We start from the raw sequence: 17716 nt of genomic DNA, 5'->3' as shown, positions 1-17716 counted from the left end.
TATGAAATCGTTCCCCTTCAGCTATTCAAATGTACTGCTCATCCCACTACATTCCATAGAGCTGGAATAGAAAGTGCCTTATGCCTTTCAATCTGTCTTGCTCTTTTAAAATTAGTGGTCCTCCACTTAGATTGCTAAAGCTTAAGTTAGTCTTTTCATTTCTAACTACTTTGTGGACACTGCAACTCTTAGGATATTAGCTCATTATTTTCCATCTTATATTTAAACTCTGCAACATCTAGTCCAAGACCACTGATTACTGGAGAGCCCACATTCTGCTTCTTAGTAGTCATCTTGGGATTAGTGCTTCTGTTTTGCTCCTGGTGAGAGAAGGACCATGGGGACATTATTTCCTGGAGACTGTTGATCATCATAAAGCCTGATAACAGCTTCATAAGTTCCCAGGTTGAAATGTATAGTTGCATTTTGCTACTAGTGAGAGAAGGAGCAGAGTGCATTGATTCCTGACTGTTTCTGTTCGGGCAGTAAGTGCCTGTGTTGGACCTTCCTGATTGGTCTGGTTGCTATTCAAGGCATCTATCAGGAAAAGACTACTACAAGCATACAAACCCCTGCATAATCTGAGACAGGACTGCTGATCACCAAACTGCCTGTGGCCTGCTTCTTATCTTGGGATTGGTATTAATATTTTGCTTCTGATGACAGAAGAAGCAAAGCAGCATTTTATCACAGCAGAGTGAAGCTATGGTGAGACCACAGCTAGGTAAAACCAGCTCTAGCTGTAGCCAGGCAATAGCCAACCAGGCAAATCCTCTCTTTTCATCATTCTTCACAAAGCTAATTCTTTCTTTTCAGTAAGTACTGCCTGATTAGCTGCTGTCTAACAACTTCAGAAAATCACCTTAAATATTTAATCCATAAATATTCAGGGATGACTTGTTAGCATCACCTCAAGTGCTTGGCAGTGCCCTGTATAGTCACAAACACCTTGAGTTGATAATTTTCCTTTAAGAGAATCCTTGAAAGTTCACTAATACTTAGTTGCACACAGGGCAACTAGCTTGTAGTGACAAGCCGTGCCCCAAGAGTTGCAAACCAGATACTCCTAACATTACATTATACTCACTGCAACTGTCTAATCAATAAAAAAGGTCTGTTGTCATGGATATGAACTTCCCACAATCTCCATTACCAGATTGGTGGATATGGGCAACCTGCGGAAATGTAGAAATTGCCTCATGTTTACTGGCAACCAGCTAATTCTCAAACAAACTGTTATGGAATATGAGAGATATATTTACACAATGTCATTGGAGGCAAAGCTCTCACATAAAATCACTCCTTATGTCAATCAGGCTGCCAGTAGTACACACACTGCACCCGTCAGAGGCAGTTCTGAGCTGGCACACAGACTTACATATGCTGAGACACTTACTTTCCTAAACCCCAAATTCCTCCTAGATGAAGTACACATAACAAATACATTATACTCCTAACATTACATTATACTCACTGCAACTGTCTAATCAATAAAAAAGGTCTGTTGTCATGGATATGAACTTCCCACAATCTCCATTACCAGATTGGTGGATATGGGCAACCTGCGGAAACCAACCAGCAGCCTCAGATGCACTCTTTCAAAACAACACAGCAACATATAGAGACATATCTCATGGAATCTCTACTTCTAAGCCCATAAGGCAAGCCACCACACAATCCAACATTCTAGTCATTGGAGACTCCATTATGAGACACTCTGATCTCCCTCTCATCAGGCTGGGTAAAGAGAAAGTCATAAGTCAGTTGCTTATCAGAGGCCAGGATGTGTCACATTACACACACACACACACACACACACACACACACACACACACACACACACACACACACACACACACACACACACACGTCATTGGACCACATGTACCAGTATGACTCATTCACAGTCTATGTGGGTATAAATGACCTGAGACATACCTTCCTAGACTATAGGATGACAGACATCATGGAGCTCTTGGAATATGCGTCACAGACTGGTATGAGCCTAGCATTGAGCAGCATTTTACCTTCTCCAAGGATGATGCCGCAATATGAACAAAAGATGACTGACTTTAATAATTGGCTTAGTTTCTGGTGTCATTCTAAGCAGGTTTAGTATCTGTCAGCATGGACGAAGACTGTTAATAGACCATGCTGTTTTGCCAGGGATAGTCTGCACCTCTCCCCTCTAGGCTTTTGAATATTAGCTAACACATTGTCTTTCCACATTGTGCCTTTTTTAGGAAATGCTAAACTGAAAGTACTTCCAACATATCAAATAAAAACCAAGAAAATCTAAAGGTGTTACTGCTCAGTGCTAGGAGTATAAATAAAAATGTCCACTTCCTACAAGCTCTTCTCTCCATAGAAAATGATGACATCTGGGCAGTCACTGAAACATAGTTTAAAGCCATGGAGAGCACACTGGCAGTTGAAGGCTATGATGCCTTCCACACATTTAGACCAACTACAATATAGACAGGGATTAAAGATGGAGGTGTCTCAATTTACATAGAAAATAAATATACCTCAAGGCTGGTTAAACAGAGCAATGCATTTGAGCTTCTACATGTTCAAATCACCATAGGCAAAACCCCATACCACTTCCTTGCAAACTATAACTTCCCCTGTATGACCCAGGAAACCCATAACATATATTTAACCTTATTGGAAACACTCACCATCCAACCCAATAGCATATTCATGGGTAACTTGAATTACCCCACTATTAACTGGGAATGATATACAACACCAAACATGCAGGCACCGAGATTCATGGATTTTGTAAACACAAACTCCTTGGACCAGATTGTCAACACACCAACTAGGGGTGCAAACATACTGGATCTGATCTTCAATAATATTGGAGAGTGCTGCCCATCTCCTAGTGTAATGTCTTCTCCGGTAAGGTTGGACTACAAAATGGTCTCCTTTGAAGTAAAAATAAAACCCAGAACTCCATCTAACCCTTAACTATTAAGTGATAACCTGGCAAAACTTCAAGCCTCCATAAACTCTGAGAACACTGCTGGCTACATAAAACTGTTCACAGAAACGCTATACAATCACGTTAACAGCTGCATAGAGGCAGCTGTGCCCACAAGGAAGAAGTAAATAACTAACTCAAAACACAAGCCACTCTGGTGGAATCACAACATGAATAGTCTGTATAACAGAAGGAAGAAAATCATGGTAAAAATTAGGAGGTATAACACCCAGTAGGAAAAAAATAAGCACTGTCATCAAACTAAACAAATAACTCAGAGGACAAGCAAAGTCTACCACAGCCAAATTTGAGGTAAATTTGGCCTCCCAGGTAAAGTACAACCTCAAGGCATTCTGTAGCTATGCCCATAACCTCAAAGCCAATACACAATTGTGTGTGGAGCTCATTGTTAATGTAGCCACCGATACTGAGGCAGAATATATAGCAACCCTACTGGCCAACAAATTCAGCTCTAACTTTACCCTTCTCTACCCCTTCAACCTCCCTTCAAGAAATGCCATCAAATTTAAATCCCCCTACTGTCACTAGGGAACAGGTCCTGAGTGCTTTCTCTAAAGCAAAGAACATTGCATCAATGGGCCTAGACAATATCCCAGGATGTCTTCTAAACAGCATGAAACATGACCTAGGCCCTCTGGAATTGCTGTTTAACTGTGGCCTCCAAACAGGCTTCATGCCTCACAAATGGAAAACAGCAACAGTCACCCCTCTGCACAAAGGTAAACCATCTATAGACACTGGAAACTACAGTCTCATATGCAAAGCCATGGAAGGAATTACCATGGAATTAATCAATAATGACATAGGAAACCTCCAGACACTGGATCCAACCCAATTTGGTTTTGTCAAGGGCAGGTCAAGCCTACTCAGCTTGGTGGGCTTCTTTGAGAAAGTCCCCAACACAACAGGTGATAGCAAAATGGTTTACACAGCCTACCTTAGCCTGGTCAAGGCATTTGACACAATACCCCATTCAGGTATTGTTGACAAAATCAGGAGGTTTGGTATAAACCCTTATGTCATGCTGTGGATAGTGAGCTGGCTCAAAAACAGAACCCAAGAAGTTAGAATTGGGGAGTCCAACTCTACAACGAGATCAGTAAGAAGTAGAGGCCCTCAGGGATCGGTTCTGGGACTGCTCCTTTTTGGCATTTACTTCTATAACGTCAACGCCAGTGAAAAGGGCCCCTGGTTGGCTAAATTTGCAGATGATTGCAAATTAGGAGCAGTCATAGAACCCCCCACTGACACAAATGTTCTCCAGGAAGGGGTGACACACACACAAATAACTGGTGTCAGAGCCATGGATTAAAACTAAATGCCAAGAAATGCATAATAGTATTCTTCAGGAAGTAATCCACCCCTAGTAACTATCATATTGGCAACAGACTCCTAAGAGTTGGCCCAGTAGTTAGCTAACTTGGGGGCACTCATAGACAGTAATCTTGCCTCAACCATCACATATCTACAGCAGTGAGGAAATTAGTCTATATTGTCCAAATTATAAATAAAGGTATGGCATCTAGGTCCAAGGAGGTAATTGCTCCACTGTTTTTGGCATTCATCAGACCTATCAGTGAGTACAATGCAACCTTTGGCATGTACCTAACCAGGCACATCCAACAATTAGAACATCCACAAAGGTTCCTCACTGAAAGAATACATGGCATAAGTAACATATCATTTTCAGACTCCCTCAAGACCCTATACCTGTATTTAGTCTCCTACAGGCTGTTAAAGGGAGATCTATGCCTGGCACACAAGGCATTATCAGACCCCACCCTGATGGGCCTGCTGCATATCCGCAAAACAAACAGCACCAGAATTACATGTTCCAAAGACTTAAACCTTTTCTGTGATATAAACAGGACCTGTTGTAGAGACAGATATATACCCCACAGACCCACAGACTACCCCTTCTCAGAAACAGGCTCCCCATACATGTGAAACAGAGTTTCTCCCTAACCCATCTCAAGTGTAACTTGGACAATTGGACAGGAAACCAGAAATTCATTCCTTGTTTGGCACCTATGTCTCTAATGGGAACAGGTAGCCAACCTGAAAATGGTTAATTTCCCAGGTCTCTGCTTGTAAATGTTTCAGCTCCCAAGCCTCTCCTTACACTTAATCAAGGGTAACAGAAAGTGTCAGAGATGTGGGATATATGGCCTTAAAAAAGAAATTTGAAACAGCCAACCATGCATAACTACTGAGCAAAATATGCAAATGTAATTTCTTGGGTAACAGAACAGGTTCAATGGCTACTTAAGGGAAAGAATCTTTCAAGTATACTGCAACAACTCTTTTTTTGCCTGCAAATGCTCAACATTAGTGTACCCTGGGCTCAGTGTTTGGTCCTCTTCTTTTTTCCTTATATTAATAATTTATTTATTTTATTTATTTATTTACATTTGTTTATTGGGAAATTCCAACTGGACACAGGTCCTTTTTCAGTGGAGGTCGGGGAAAAAAGCTCCACAGAACAATAAATGAGCAGCAGAGTACATGAAGAACAATTGAATATACATACAATAGCAAATAATACATACTGCAGCAAACATTAGCTATACATACAATATGAAACATAGTAATGAACAGATATAATAATATCTAGCTAAAGGCTAGGAATAAAGGTAGGATGTATATATAGATAGTACTAAGCTCAAACAGATACTGCTCTAAACTCATATTCCTAAATCTTGTATACAAATACTGCACTAAACTCAAGCAGATATGAAGATGAAGCTCCACACAAAGGTGGAACAAGCTAGAAGGGCTAATGGGATGGAAGGGGAAAACAGAGGAGTAAGACAGAAGACTGAGTGAGTAGTATATGGGGTAGTGAGAGGAAGCTAGGTGTAAGTCAGCTGAATATGTATTTGGAGTTGAGATGAAGTGAGGTAGTTAAGTATGTTATAACAGGTCTGAGAGATTTAGTGAGGAGGGAAGGGGAGGGTAAAGGGTGAGCCAGAGCCTGCAGAGGAAGGAATGCAATGATCAGATGGTGTGAAGCATGGTGGCTAGGGGATGGGAGAGGAAGGGGAGGTAAAAGGAGAGTTACTAGTTGGGATTGGTGCATGTGCATAACCACAGACTGTTGACCCTGCACTAAACATACTGAAAAGGTTGTAAATAAAACCGTTGCACAACTGACGTTTCCTTATAAAATTTCTCAAGTCTTATGTCGTCCGGCAAGTAACACAGTAGCCAGGAATGTTCTTATTCCTAAACTGCAATATGGCCTCACATTGCTCATCCCTGTGTCTGGAGGAAGAACACCTTTGGAGCAAACAGCAGATAATAAAATATTAATAATTTGCCCTGTTGGCACAGAATCACATATGTCACTGCAACTTTCTAAAGACAGTCAAGTGGCTTCTGATGTAAAATAGAGCCACCCTACTATTCAGCTTAACCTTATTATCTCAAAGCAACAAATCAAACAGGAGGCCTACACACTCAAGACAGTCTCAGAGGGACTGTCTTAATGATAACCAGATTTGAGTTAGCTACGGAGAAAAAAAGCATTTACAATACTAGCCTTTCCACCTGAAATCATATCCCCCTAATATAAGGACAAATACCACACTGGCCATTGTTTAAGGCTGCTATGAAGGAATAAACTGGGAAGCAAGCACATTGCTCTTGTTTACAGATTCTGGTTAGGTACTGTTCGCTCAGAATACACCTTAAGTTAGACCAAAAACAACATACTACACTTTACCTGGGATTTTCAAAACTATGTATATTACTATCTGTATATATATATATATATATATATATATATATATATATATATATATATATATATATATATATATATCTACAAGGGGGGAAGTTTAAACTGTATATGAGAAAACGTTACTACATTTGCTACTGCCTAGGTTTGGTATTAAGTATAAGCTTGTGCATAAGGAGCTTCAAATATGCTGATGAAACTTTGTTTTGTCATGACTACTTATGTGATTTGGTTTGCAAATGTAAATACTGCTGAATGTGCATGCTTCTGTGGTTTATATATATATATATATATATATATATATATATATATATATATATATATATATTTATTTTATTATTTATTTTTTTATTTTTATTTTACATTTGTTGACTGGGCTAGTCTAACTGGATACATGTCCATTTTCAGTAGAGGCCCGGGGAGATAAGCTCCTAGGTAGGACAATGAAATTAACACAATCACAACTAATAAAACTTTAGACAAAATAAAAACTATTAACAGTGTCTATTACAGGTTAACACAGTAATATTTACAGTGCAGAAATACAGGCATAACAAAGGAATGGTAATACAATCAAGGTATGTTAGAGATAGTTTAGTAAATTAGTTGGATAAGGAGGAGTTGCTGTGTGTGAGTAGTCAGGGTAATAAGAGAAAAAAAACAATTTTGAGACACATATAGACTAGTCAGGTCTGGAGCAGGGGCATAACCAGTGAGTTTTGAGGAACAATTTCAAATTATTTTTGAAGCAGGATAGTGAGGGAAGTGTGGAGAGTTCATTTGGGAGGAGATTCCAGGCTTTTCCAACTATGTTAGAGAAAAGAGAGTCACCAGCCTTATTGTTTGTTTTAGTAGTATGTATTAGAAGTTTCTGAGAAGACCTTAAGGATTCCAGGTTTTTATAGGGAGTGATTAGTGTGGAAAGAATAGGCGTTTTGGAAGGTTTGTAAAGAGTGTTATGGGCTATAGTTAATTGATGGAATTTAATTAGATTTTGAAGTTCGAGCCATCCTAGTTGCTTTAAATTAAGGCAGTGATGGGTTCTAAAAGGGTTGCCTGTAGCAAATCTAGCAATGTTATTGTAGGACATTTCCAATTTGCTAAGATTATTTTTAGATAGGTTAGTAAAAATAGGAGAGGCATAAAGAAGAGAGGATATTAGATAAGTGTGTGCTATAGTGGTTCGAGCTGAAGGAAGGAGAAAGGATTTTATCCTATAGAGCGAGCCTAGCTTTTTGTTGACTGTTTTTATAGTGTTGTTAATATGAATATCAAAGTTCAGATTATTGTCAATGGTGACACCTAATAGTTTTGTGGTTGGTTGAGGGTATATAATAGTTTGATTGGTAGAGTTTACTGAGAAGTCCATTGGGAGGGACTTATTAGTAGGAGAGAAAAGGAGGAGTTTAGTCTTTTTGGGGTTTAGGAGAAGGCATCTGTGTGTGAACCATTGCTCAACTGTGTTAAATACTTGTTGGGTAAGATAGAGAAGTTCTGGAGAAGAGGGGGCTGAGCATATCAGTGTAGAGTCATCCGCATATTGTATGCATGTAGCTTGGGGGATGGCAAGGTGAAGGTCATTGATGAATATGGAAAAGAGTAGAGGTCCAAGGATGGAGCCTTGAGGGACACCCAGGTTGACGGGCAGGTGAGTAGAGAGAGAGATTTGTGCCAAAGTACGGCCGGTTTTCTTTTATCAAGGTAGGACTGGAACCATTTTATGGAAGATGTATCAAGTGACAGGGAGTTCAGTATTATGATGAGAATTTGGTGATTTACCATGTCAAAAGCTTTAGACAGGTCAATAAATAGGGCTGAAGAGATTTTGTTTAGATTACGGTTTTTGTTGATACAATCTGTGAAGGAAAGAAGGGCAGTAGTAGTGCTATGTGAAGGTCTAAAACCATGTTGACAGTTGACTAGTAAGTTATCTTTTGTTAGATGGTCAAGTAATTGTCTGTGAATGCATTTTTCCATGATTTTTGCCAGAGGTGAGAGGAGGGCAATGGGGCGGTAATTGGAGAGTTCAGTGGATTGACCTCCCTTGTGGAGGGGGATAATATGGGAAATTTTCCATAAACTTGGGATATAACTTTCAGTAATAGTTCTATTGATTAGGATAGAAATAGGATAGGCAATGGCTTTGGCGGATAGTTGTAGGAATTCAGCAGGTAGTTGGTCTGCTGAGGGGGAGCATGGTTTCAGTCTCTGTAGAAGGGTTTGAATATAGGATGTTGGTATGGGTTGAAAGTGAAATGTAAGGAGTGAGGTTGATTCATTGGAAGGTAGAGTAAAGTTATTTGGTGATAGTTGACTAGCTAGTGTTTGTATAGCATCAGTAAAAAAGGTATTAAAAGTGTTAGCTATATTCATCAGTGTTTTGTCTTCAGTGCTTTGAGGGTTTGGAGTAGTGGATTGTCCTGGATGGAGTAGTTGATTGATACTAGACCAGAATTTCTGTGGGTTGTTTTGAATAGCTTGTTGGGATTGCAGGTAGTAGTTTTTTTTGTCAGATAATATAGCTTTTTTAGTTTCATTTCCTAGTTGTCTAAAGTTTTGTTGGTCTATAGGGTTTTTAGTTTTCCTCCATTTTGCCCAATGTTTGTTTCTCATATTGATTTTATGTTTGGTTTCTTTTGAGAGCCATGGAGCATGTTTGGTTTTAATTCTAATTAGTCTGGATGGGGCATGGTGGTTGAGGATGGCAAGGAAGTTGGAGTTAAAGTAACTAACGGCTTCATCTAAAGGAAGGTTTCGTAAGGGTGACCAGTTACATGCTTTTAATTCCATCTGGAAAAGTTCAGGGTTAAAGTAATTTATAGACCTGATGTTTTTAATGGATGTTGGGGAGGGAAAGTATATGTATATACATATATATATAGATATATAGATATATGTTTATATGTAAATACATGTTTACTTATCTATCTATCTATCTATCTATCTATCTATCTATCTATCTATCTATCTATCTATCTATCTATAGTATATGTTCTAATGTATACTCTTCCTCATTGACCCTGGGGAGTGACTGGAAAGAGACAGTAGACCAGCCTCCCAAACTCAATATCAAACAACAATGTTGTGTCTTTTGGCTTTTCCCGGTTAGGGGTCGCCACAGTGGAACTCCGGTCTGCTAATGATTGGCAGTAGATTTTTATGTGCCAAGTTGCCGGCCCTGATGCACAACCTTCAACGAAGGTACGCCCATTCATGCATGTCTCCACACAGAAGATGCTCTAGCTGAGAATCGAACTGGACAACGTCTTACTGTGAGGCGACAATGCTACCGCAGCACCACCACCGTAGTTTTAAATCCATAAATATTGAATACAATAAATAAATGCAAAATACTGGACAGTTATCGTTTAAGGGAAATTTTACTTAACTGATGTTTAAGTGCTTAGTTATTATTTTAAAAATCAGTCAAAAGTTTATAACAAAACAAAAAAAGTATGACATTTTTCACAATCACAGCTTATGTAAGAGAAAAAGAAATACTAATAAAATAGTTGTTCATTTTCTTCTTCAGAGAAAAATAAGTCAGAAGAAATAATCTCGTCTACTTACGGCTTTCTCAAAATCATCCTCATGTGGGCATCTGGTCCAATCTGGGAAAGCAGAAGTAATGTATCCTGCAGCTCCTCCTCACACTCCTTCTTTGTCTCTTCAGTGAGTATAGGGGCATCTTCTTGTTCATCATCCAGAAAACGATAAAACAAGTATTTGTCCTGGAAATGATGCTCCTGGTCCACTAAAGACAATTTCAATACAATACTGGTTACTTTAATGCCACTGCACACACTTTGTGTGTTTATTGTCATTAATTATTTGGACTGCAGGGAGTATTTTACTTTTATGTATACCTATACAATATAGAAACAATCTTCACTGACTTCCTGTTAGGTTTGCAGGATTTGTATGACAGTAAAACTTAAAGAAATGCTGTATTTTCTCCTTGTTCACAATGACACTACAACATTAGATTTAAAACTTAATGGGAGTAAAATTTATCATCTATAATTTGAGTTACCATAGACAATGAAACTTAGAGAGCATGATGCACTTCTCTAAATGATGCTATAAGTCTCATAAAGGGGACTCCGCACCCATGGCTGGAAAAGATAGGCACTAAGTTAGCCTTTCAAATGCTCCCAGTCTGACCACAAGACTGTCACTTGTTATTCATGTGGCTGAAAGGGAAGTAATTTTCTGATAAGGCCATGTCATTAGGCTGCTCAGTGGTATCTGAGACTTTTGGAAAGTTTACTATGGCCTTACACTAGCTCTGGGATGCAGCAGGTCACAGAAAAAGAGCAATGCACTACCTGGATCATAGAACTATAGGAATTATAAGGCAACTACGTCATGAGACAGGGACTGTTCAAGAGCTATGCAGGAAGGCAGTGGGCACTGCATTAAATATGCAGAGAACTGAGTGTGCACCTCACTGAGGACAAGTTGAAATGTCCTTCAAAATGCTTGGTTTACTTGGAGATCAATATATTGTCTCAAATATTCACATTACCATGGATAACTGTAGGAGTAGAATACTAAGAGAAAGGATTAATTGCATACTACGCAAGGAAAAAAATAGGGTAGAAGAAGTAATACTAGTGCTGAGGTCATTCAGCTTTGCTTATAATGCTATAGGACTCGGGTGGAGATTCAAAAAGTTCATCACAGCCCTCTTGAAGGGAAGGTATCAGAATCATCATAGTGTTGGGATAAAATCACTTTAGCTTGCAGATCTAGGAGACACTCGTTTAAATACCCTCCCTGTGGGAGGAATAAAGACACCTTATTGAAGTTTCCAGTAGTTTATTCAGTTAAGTCAGTAAATGGACGAGTGCTCTTTTTTGAATACATTACATACAACAGGTCAGCTATTTAAAGGCAGTTACAGACAATGGTGGGAGATCCCATGGGAGATGACTGGAGAAAAATCTGGGAGAAGGAAAAATAAGGAGCCAATCCCAAAGCTTTGAGAGAAGTCCCTTATTTGAATATTCCTGAAAGACCCATGACAGTTTTCCAGCTCAGCAGCCTGTGGAACCTCATTCTTAGTTAAAAGGTTTTATTTTTATTTTTAACTTCTAACAACAAAAAAAAAATGACAACACATTATGAGTTACAACTGTAGAATTATATTTAAGAAAAACACTTTTGCTTGAGCTTCATCACGTCCATCTAATAGCATGGTTTACACTTTGAACATTGAAAATGCCTGATTTTATTTATTTAACATTTGTTTACCAGGAAAGTCCGACTTGGAATGAGCCGATTTTCAGTGGAGACCCGGGGAGAAACACTCCTGATGCATGTCTTTGTAACACGGTAGGAAACCAGAGCACCCGGAGGAAACCCACACAAATGCAGGGAGGACATGCAGACTCTGCACAGAAGTCACCCCATCAGATAATCAGACCAGAGAACCTCTTGCTGTGAGGTGACAACGCAACCGCTGTACCACTGAGAGGCTTTTACACGGCTATCACCAGACTTTATAAGTCTCCTTTGTAATACATATAAAATGAGAGGCTGTGTCTGCACCAGAAGCATTCATATTCATTGGGGCCAAGTATGAAAGCTTTAGTACAGAACCTTTTCCAGTCAAGTAATATCAGAGGCTGTGCCAACTTTTATGGGGCTCATTATCTCCTGACATATAATATGAAAGGCTAATATTCTCTTATATAACAAGTAGGCTTACAGTGCCTGCTTATAAATGGCTCATATAGATGATTAATGTGAATAGTCCTCATTCTTCTTCCTCTTGACAAAGACAGACATTTTTATATGCAGGGGAGGTAGTCACTTAAAGCTACACTAGGTGATTCCCATTTTTGAACAATACATGCACTCAGAGAAATAGCACACAGTGGAAAACAAGTCACAGTGTTCATTTTACAGAACTCACTGATATGCACAAGTAGGAGGAAAAAAGTAAAAAGAAAGTGAAGTTTGAGACCTCAGAACCTTTTGTGCTGGCTTTCTGTACCCATGGAATAAAAATCCACCAAGTGGAGAACTGCAGAGTAAACAAAAACTTTTAATAAACATAATCCCAGAATCTCAGATTTTCTTTTTGTGCACATCATGAGATAAAAACACTTTCAAACCCATGCTAGTTACATTTTAGATTTGTATACATGTAGAGATCACACACATAAAAAAATAATAATAATGATGTGGCACAACCCTGAATTAGTGACATGGAAAACAAGCCACATTATTATTTCTTTATTTTGTGTGTGATCTCTTGATGTATACAAATCTAAAGAGTAACTGGCATGGCTTTGAAAGTGTTTTTTTATCTCATGATATAAACATTCATCTATCTACCAACTTAACTGAATAAACTACGGGAAACTTTAACAAGGTGTCTTTTTTCCTCCCATTGGGAGGGTATCAGGGAAAGAAAGAGAAAGACTCTTACATCTGCTAACTAAAGTAATTTTTTCTGGACTTACCCTTTATAGTCTATTTCTTGTTAGTACTGTCACCCTCTGGGTCACAGGTGGGATACCTGACTTCACTCTGGCCCTTTGGATTACTTCTGTTTGCTAATCATCAAAGTGTTAGGATCCCACTTTACATAAAGGCTGATCAGAGGATTTGGCAGGACATCCTGAAGGATTATAATGGCACTTCTTTTTGTCAAGATGAATTGACTAAGAACACAGACCTAGAGCTCTATATAGATGCAAAAGATGCAGTGGGAATGAAGATGTCTAAAAGAAAATGGTTTGAATATCACTGACCAAAGGAATGGAACAGATCCTTCTTGGAGATGACCCCCATTTTGCATGGAGAAAGTAGTACAGGGCGGAGGGGTTAGAGTTGGGCAGAAACAGAATTGTATTCCAGCCATACTACTAAGCAATAGTTTAGACACTGTCAACATGAATATATTATAATCACACAGACTGTAAAGTTTGTTAAGGTATTTAATATTGCAATGTTTGAAGGTGAACATATTTTTTTTTGGAAAACTATTTTCTGGGCACACTAAATGCTATTGCTGACATGTTTCTCTCTATATATCTTTGTCTTTAAGATGTATAGATTCCAGAGCTTAGCACCAATGGTGGAACTCCAGGAGACTCAGTACTAGAAGAAATATGGGTGACTGGAAGGTAGAAGTAGGGCAGTTTAGAAAAGACAGGCACCTGCGTGGCCAGCATCTGGAAGCCATACAAAATAGGGTTTGTAAGGCTTATTGGGCATTTCTTGGTACATTACAGCAGTAGAGCAGCTATGCCTGTGGGGACAGTGTTGGGATACTTAGTTCACAGCTAAAGAGAAGGTATGTATATACATTGAAGCTTTAAAATTCATCTTTCAGTCATAGGACCTGGTGGACTACACTAAAATTACTGACATCATGGTGGGCCAGAAGGCAGAAGAAGCAAAAAGATCAAAGGCAGCCACTGTCTATCTAGTCTAGTAACTTTATGGGGGAGGGGGAGGGTGGCTTTCAGGTAGAGTGAACTGCATTGTTAAAAAACACTTCACCTATAGACATAAATAAAACAATGACCTGGAACTCCTCCATGTCCATCTTACAATCAACAAAACAATTTATTTCATATCATTGATAAGTATAGGGCCTCTCTAAGCCCCCTTCTCTTCTGGGAGATTTAAATTACCACACCATCAAGTGGGACACTTATGCATTCTCATACTTGTATACCCAGAACTTTATGGGTTTCATCAATACAAGCTCTCCGGTCCAGTTAATCTGCCCCCCACACACACCTTAGGTACATAAATCAATTATTCATGACCATTATAGACTCTCTGTGTCCCCCTCTCTTCTAGGAGATTTAAATTACCACACCATCAAGTGGGAGACGTATGCATTCTCAAACTTGTATGCCTAGATATTTAAGGGTTTCATCAATACAAGCTCTCCCGACCAATTAGTCTGCCCCCCCCCCACAGACACACACACCTTGGGTACATAAATCAATTATTCATGACCCTGCCATTGTGTACTACTATATTACAATTACATTATTTAAAGATAGCTTACTTGCTTTAAAAACAGCACCACTGTATAAGTGGAATTTCATTCCTCACTGATCCCTCTCCATTTTGTTTGCACAGATGTGGGACAGCAGGATGGTTTAAACATGTATTGCTCATGCACAAATCTATACACATGGCAAGCGTTTTAAGCTTTAAAAAAGATTTATGTTTTATGCTTGCCATTTTCTCAATAACCTTCCAAGCAAAGGAAGGTTAGAAATTAAGATGTAATTATCAAAGATATTCAGTTGCAAAGATGGTTTGCTGGCAATGGGGATATGCAAAGTGAAATGCAGAAGGAAAATACCTGATCTCATTGATGCGCAGGCACACCTTAAAATAGCTGTAGTTAGCACATCAAAATACTTTCCTACCTGCTTCTTTCGGGTACTATCCAGCCTTCAAGAGGTTTAGCATAAACTTGAAATCAAATCATGCACTTATGATTATCACAGTGATGAAACAAACACCAAAATTAACCCAATGAACTTTAGTCAGAAAATCATTAAACTTATTGGCTGCATAAGGAAGAAACTAGCTTAAAAGAGTCCAAATGTCTGCAAAAAACAGGAATCGGCATCAAAAACTGCCCAACCTTTGTCATTCTACCCTGTTTTTTGGAGTCCCTTGACTAGTCTTCAGCTGGCCATCAGCTTCTTGGTTCTGATGTCATTGCTCCTCTCTCTTGCCCTGGTACTACCCTGGGGCTGGGACCGCCTCAACTGTTGGCAGGCTGGAAAGGGAAAGTGGAAAAACAGAACAGAGCTAACAGCCAGCTGCATCATACATGCCGACCTGCACACCAAGTTTTTTCTTAGGTCCTACTGCCTACATGGTGATGTTTTATTTACAATGCTGTGCTGGCAATGAATAATGGCCTGTGGAGATATGTCTGCTCTGGGTTCTAGGGTAGCCCTGTCTCTTGGGCATGCCACACAGACCAGCCTGTGCCAACCTTCAACAGGCTTTAATAAACAATCTACATATATCAGCATGTTCCCCCCTCCCTCCCTTGACAGGATAAGCACAATCATCTTCCTTGCCACTCTATCAGCCATCTGAGTTGCTAATATATTCTAGGTCAACAGGACTGTAGCCAAGATTTAATCCCTATATACCAACTAAGTGGGGTATGTCATTCTGTCTTTAAGCTAAGGAACTAAAGTACATCCTATGGCTCATATACTCTCCAGAGCTTACATGTAACAGCAGAAACAAAGCAAAGCTTGGTCACCATGGAGATGTTTAAAATTATTTAATAATAAAAATCAGCAAGTATAAGAAAAATAAAAACACAGTAAAATGTGAAGTCAGCTTAAAGCAAATGGATATGCACTTTTGGCAGGAATGCCTTCATCAAATCCTGTTGCACTAAATTTTGCTCATCAAATTTAAACAGAGGCTTAGCCAATCAAAGTCTACTTTCTCAGCCTCCGCCCTTTCAATAAAGGTTTTATAGGGAACATTCTATTTAGTCCAGTCAGCTTATCAGCCTGCAAATCAGCAGTCCAGCGAGTTTCCACAATCTCAGTCAAATTGTAGATATCTCCCATTCTCATATCTTCAGTCAGTACTTCAAGCACCATAACATTTTACTGACTGAGATTGTGGAAACTCGCTAGACTGCTGATTTGCAGGCTGATAAGCTGCCTGGACTAAATGGAATGCCGTTTATTAATCCAAAGCATCTACACTGTCTTCCAGAAAGAGCTGGTCAATCAAAGCATTAGACTGTTACTGATAAATTTCAACAATCATACAATATGCTGACAACTCAACTCTTGTCTGCTAAGCCACAACACTATATCAACTCCAATCACTCACGACTCCTCCTCAATTGAGACCTGGCAGAAACAATCCTAAATACTTCTGAACCCCCTCCCCACAGAAAACTAAATTAATCAGATTTACTTTCAACAACTTCCTACCAAATAGCACTGCACTAAATATAGTCTCATCTAGCAACAGCAAAATATAACAAATTATCCATACCAAGTTACTCGACATCATGACAGAGATGAGATTAAGTGGGGGACTTACTTACATATACCAACTCCGAGACTGCACTACAGTGCCGAAAACGGCAAAGTACTGAAGCGGCCAAATAAATTATTTCCCAGGAAAAGAATTCGCTTACATGCCGCTTCGATATGTTGCAGTTTCGGTTTTGTCAGTTCGACCAGGACGCATTCGAAAACATGTGTCTTCGGTCTGCTGATAGGAACCCGTTTAGTCAATCCCCTGACCCCCTTGGCAATGGAGTGGTACGGCTTCAGTTAGGCAGCAAGTGTTTAAAATCTGTGTTATATTTTATAGTGTGTGCATTTGATGTTACACTACTGCCATAACTCATAAGGACTTAATAGAAAACACAAAATAGATAAATAAATACATATTCTGGCATTGGACTGCACCAGAACTGGAGCCAGGAATCAGGACAGGAGGAACACTATGCTGATTCTGCTGTTTGATGGACTGGCTGGCTGTACTGTACCTTGCTCACATAATTCAAAATTAGTAAAGTAAGTGAGCCCTTCTGCAGAAAGCTGGCTGAATATGGAGTATTATTATTTATAAAATGTTTCTGTTCTCTGGCAACAAGCTCGAGTGGACAAAGCAAGAAGCACACCACCATACTTTCTATTGACAAATTGGATTTGTTGGGCATCAGGATTCTTCAGTTTCAAAAAATAAGTAAATCTGATATAAAAATAAAACAAGGTACCATGGAGTGGTGTACACTGATATAAATTCTTTGAAGCTCATTAGAATCTTCCTTCTTTCTTCTTCAGCCAGTGGATGGATGGATTGCTATAGGGGTAGTATTCTATTTTTGAAGAAGAAATGATATTCTAGATTTTGTATGTATATCTATTCTGTATAAACTTTATTTTAGAAATTCAGTCCGAATTTGTATTTAAAGAGACAGTGTTGGA

The 17716-nt window shown here is 39.1% G+C and overlaps 1 protein-coding gene across 1 annotated transcript in view; it reads right to left on the bottom strand.

Moving 5' to 3' along the window:
• The window catches only part of LOC122805263 (rap guanine nucleotide exchange factor 4-like), a 1439269-nt gene that overhangs the window by 1279067 nt on the left and 142486 nt on the right, over positions 1-17716 (bottom strand). Inside the window, exon 5 of the mRNA XM_044075352.1 lies at positions 10317-10500. Coding sequence (XP_043931287.1) covers positions 10317-10500 — 184 coding nt within the window. The remainder of the gene's footprint in view (positions 1-10316; positions 10501-17716) is intronic.

Source organism: Protopterus annectens, chromosome 6.part1 (assembly GCF_019279795.1).
Source record: "Protopterus annectens isolate FY-2018-M chromosome 6.part1, PAN1.0, whole genome shotgun sequence".
Classification (NCBI taxonomy): Eukaryota; Metazoa; Chordata; order Ceratodontiformes; family Protopteridae; genus Protopterus; species Protopterus annectens.
The sequence above is the reverse complement of the archived record's forward strand: the minus strand, read 5'-3'. Positions and strand labels throughout refer to the sequence as shown.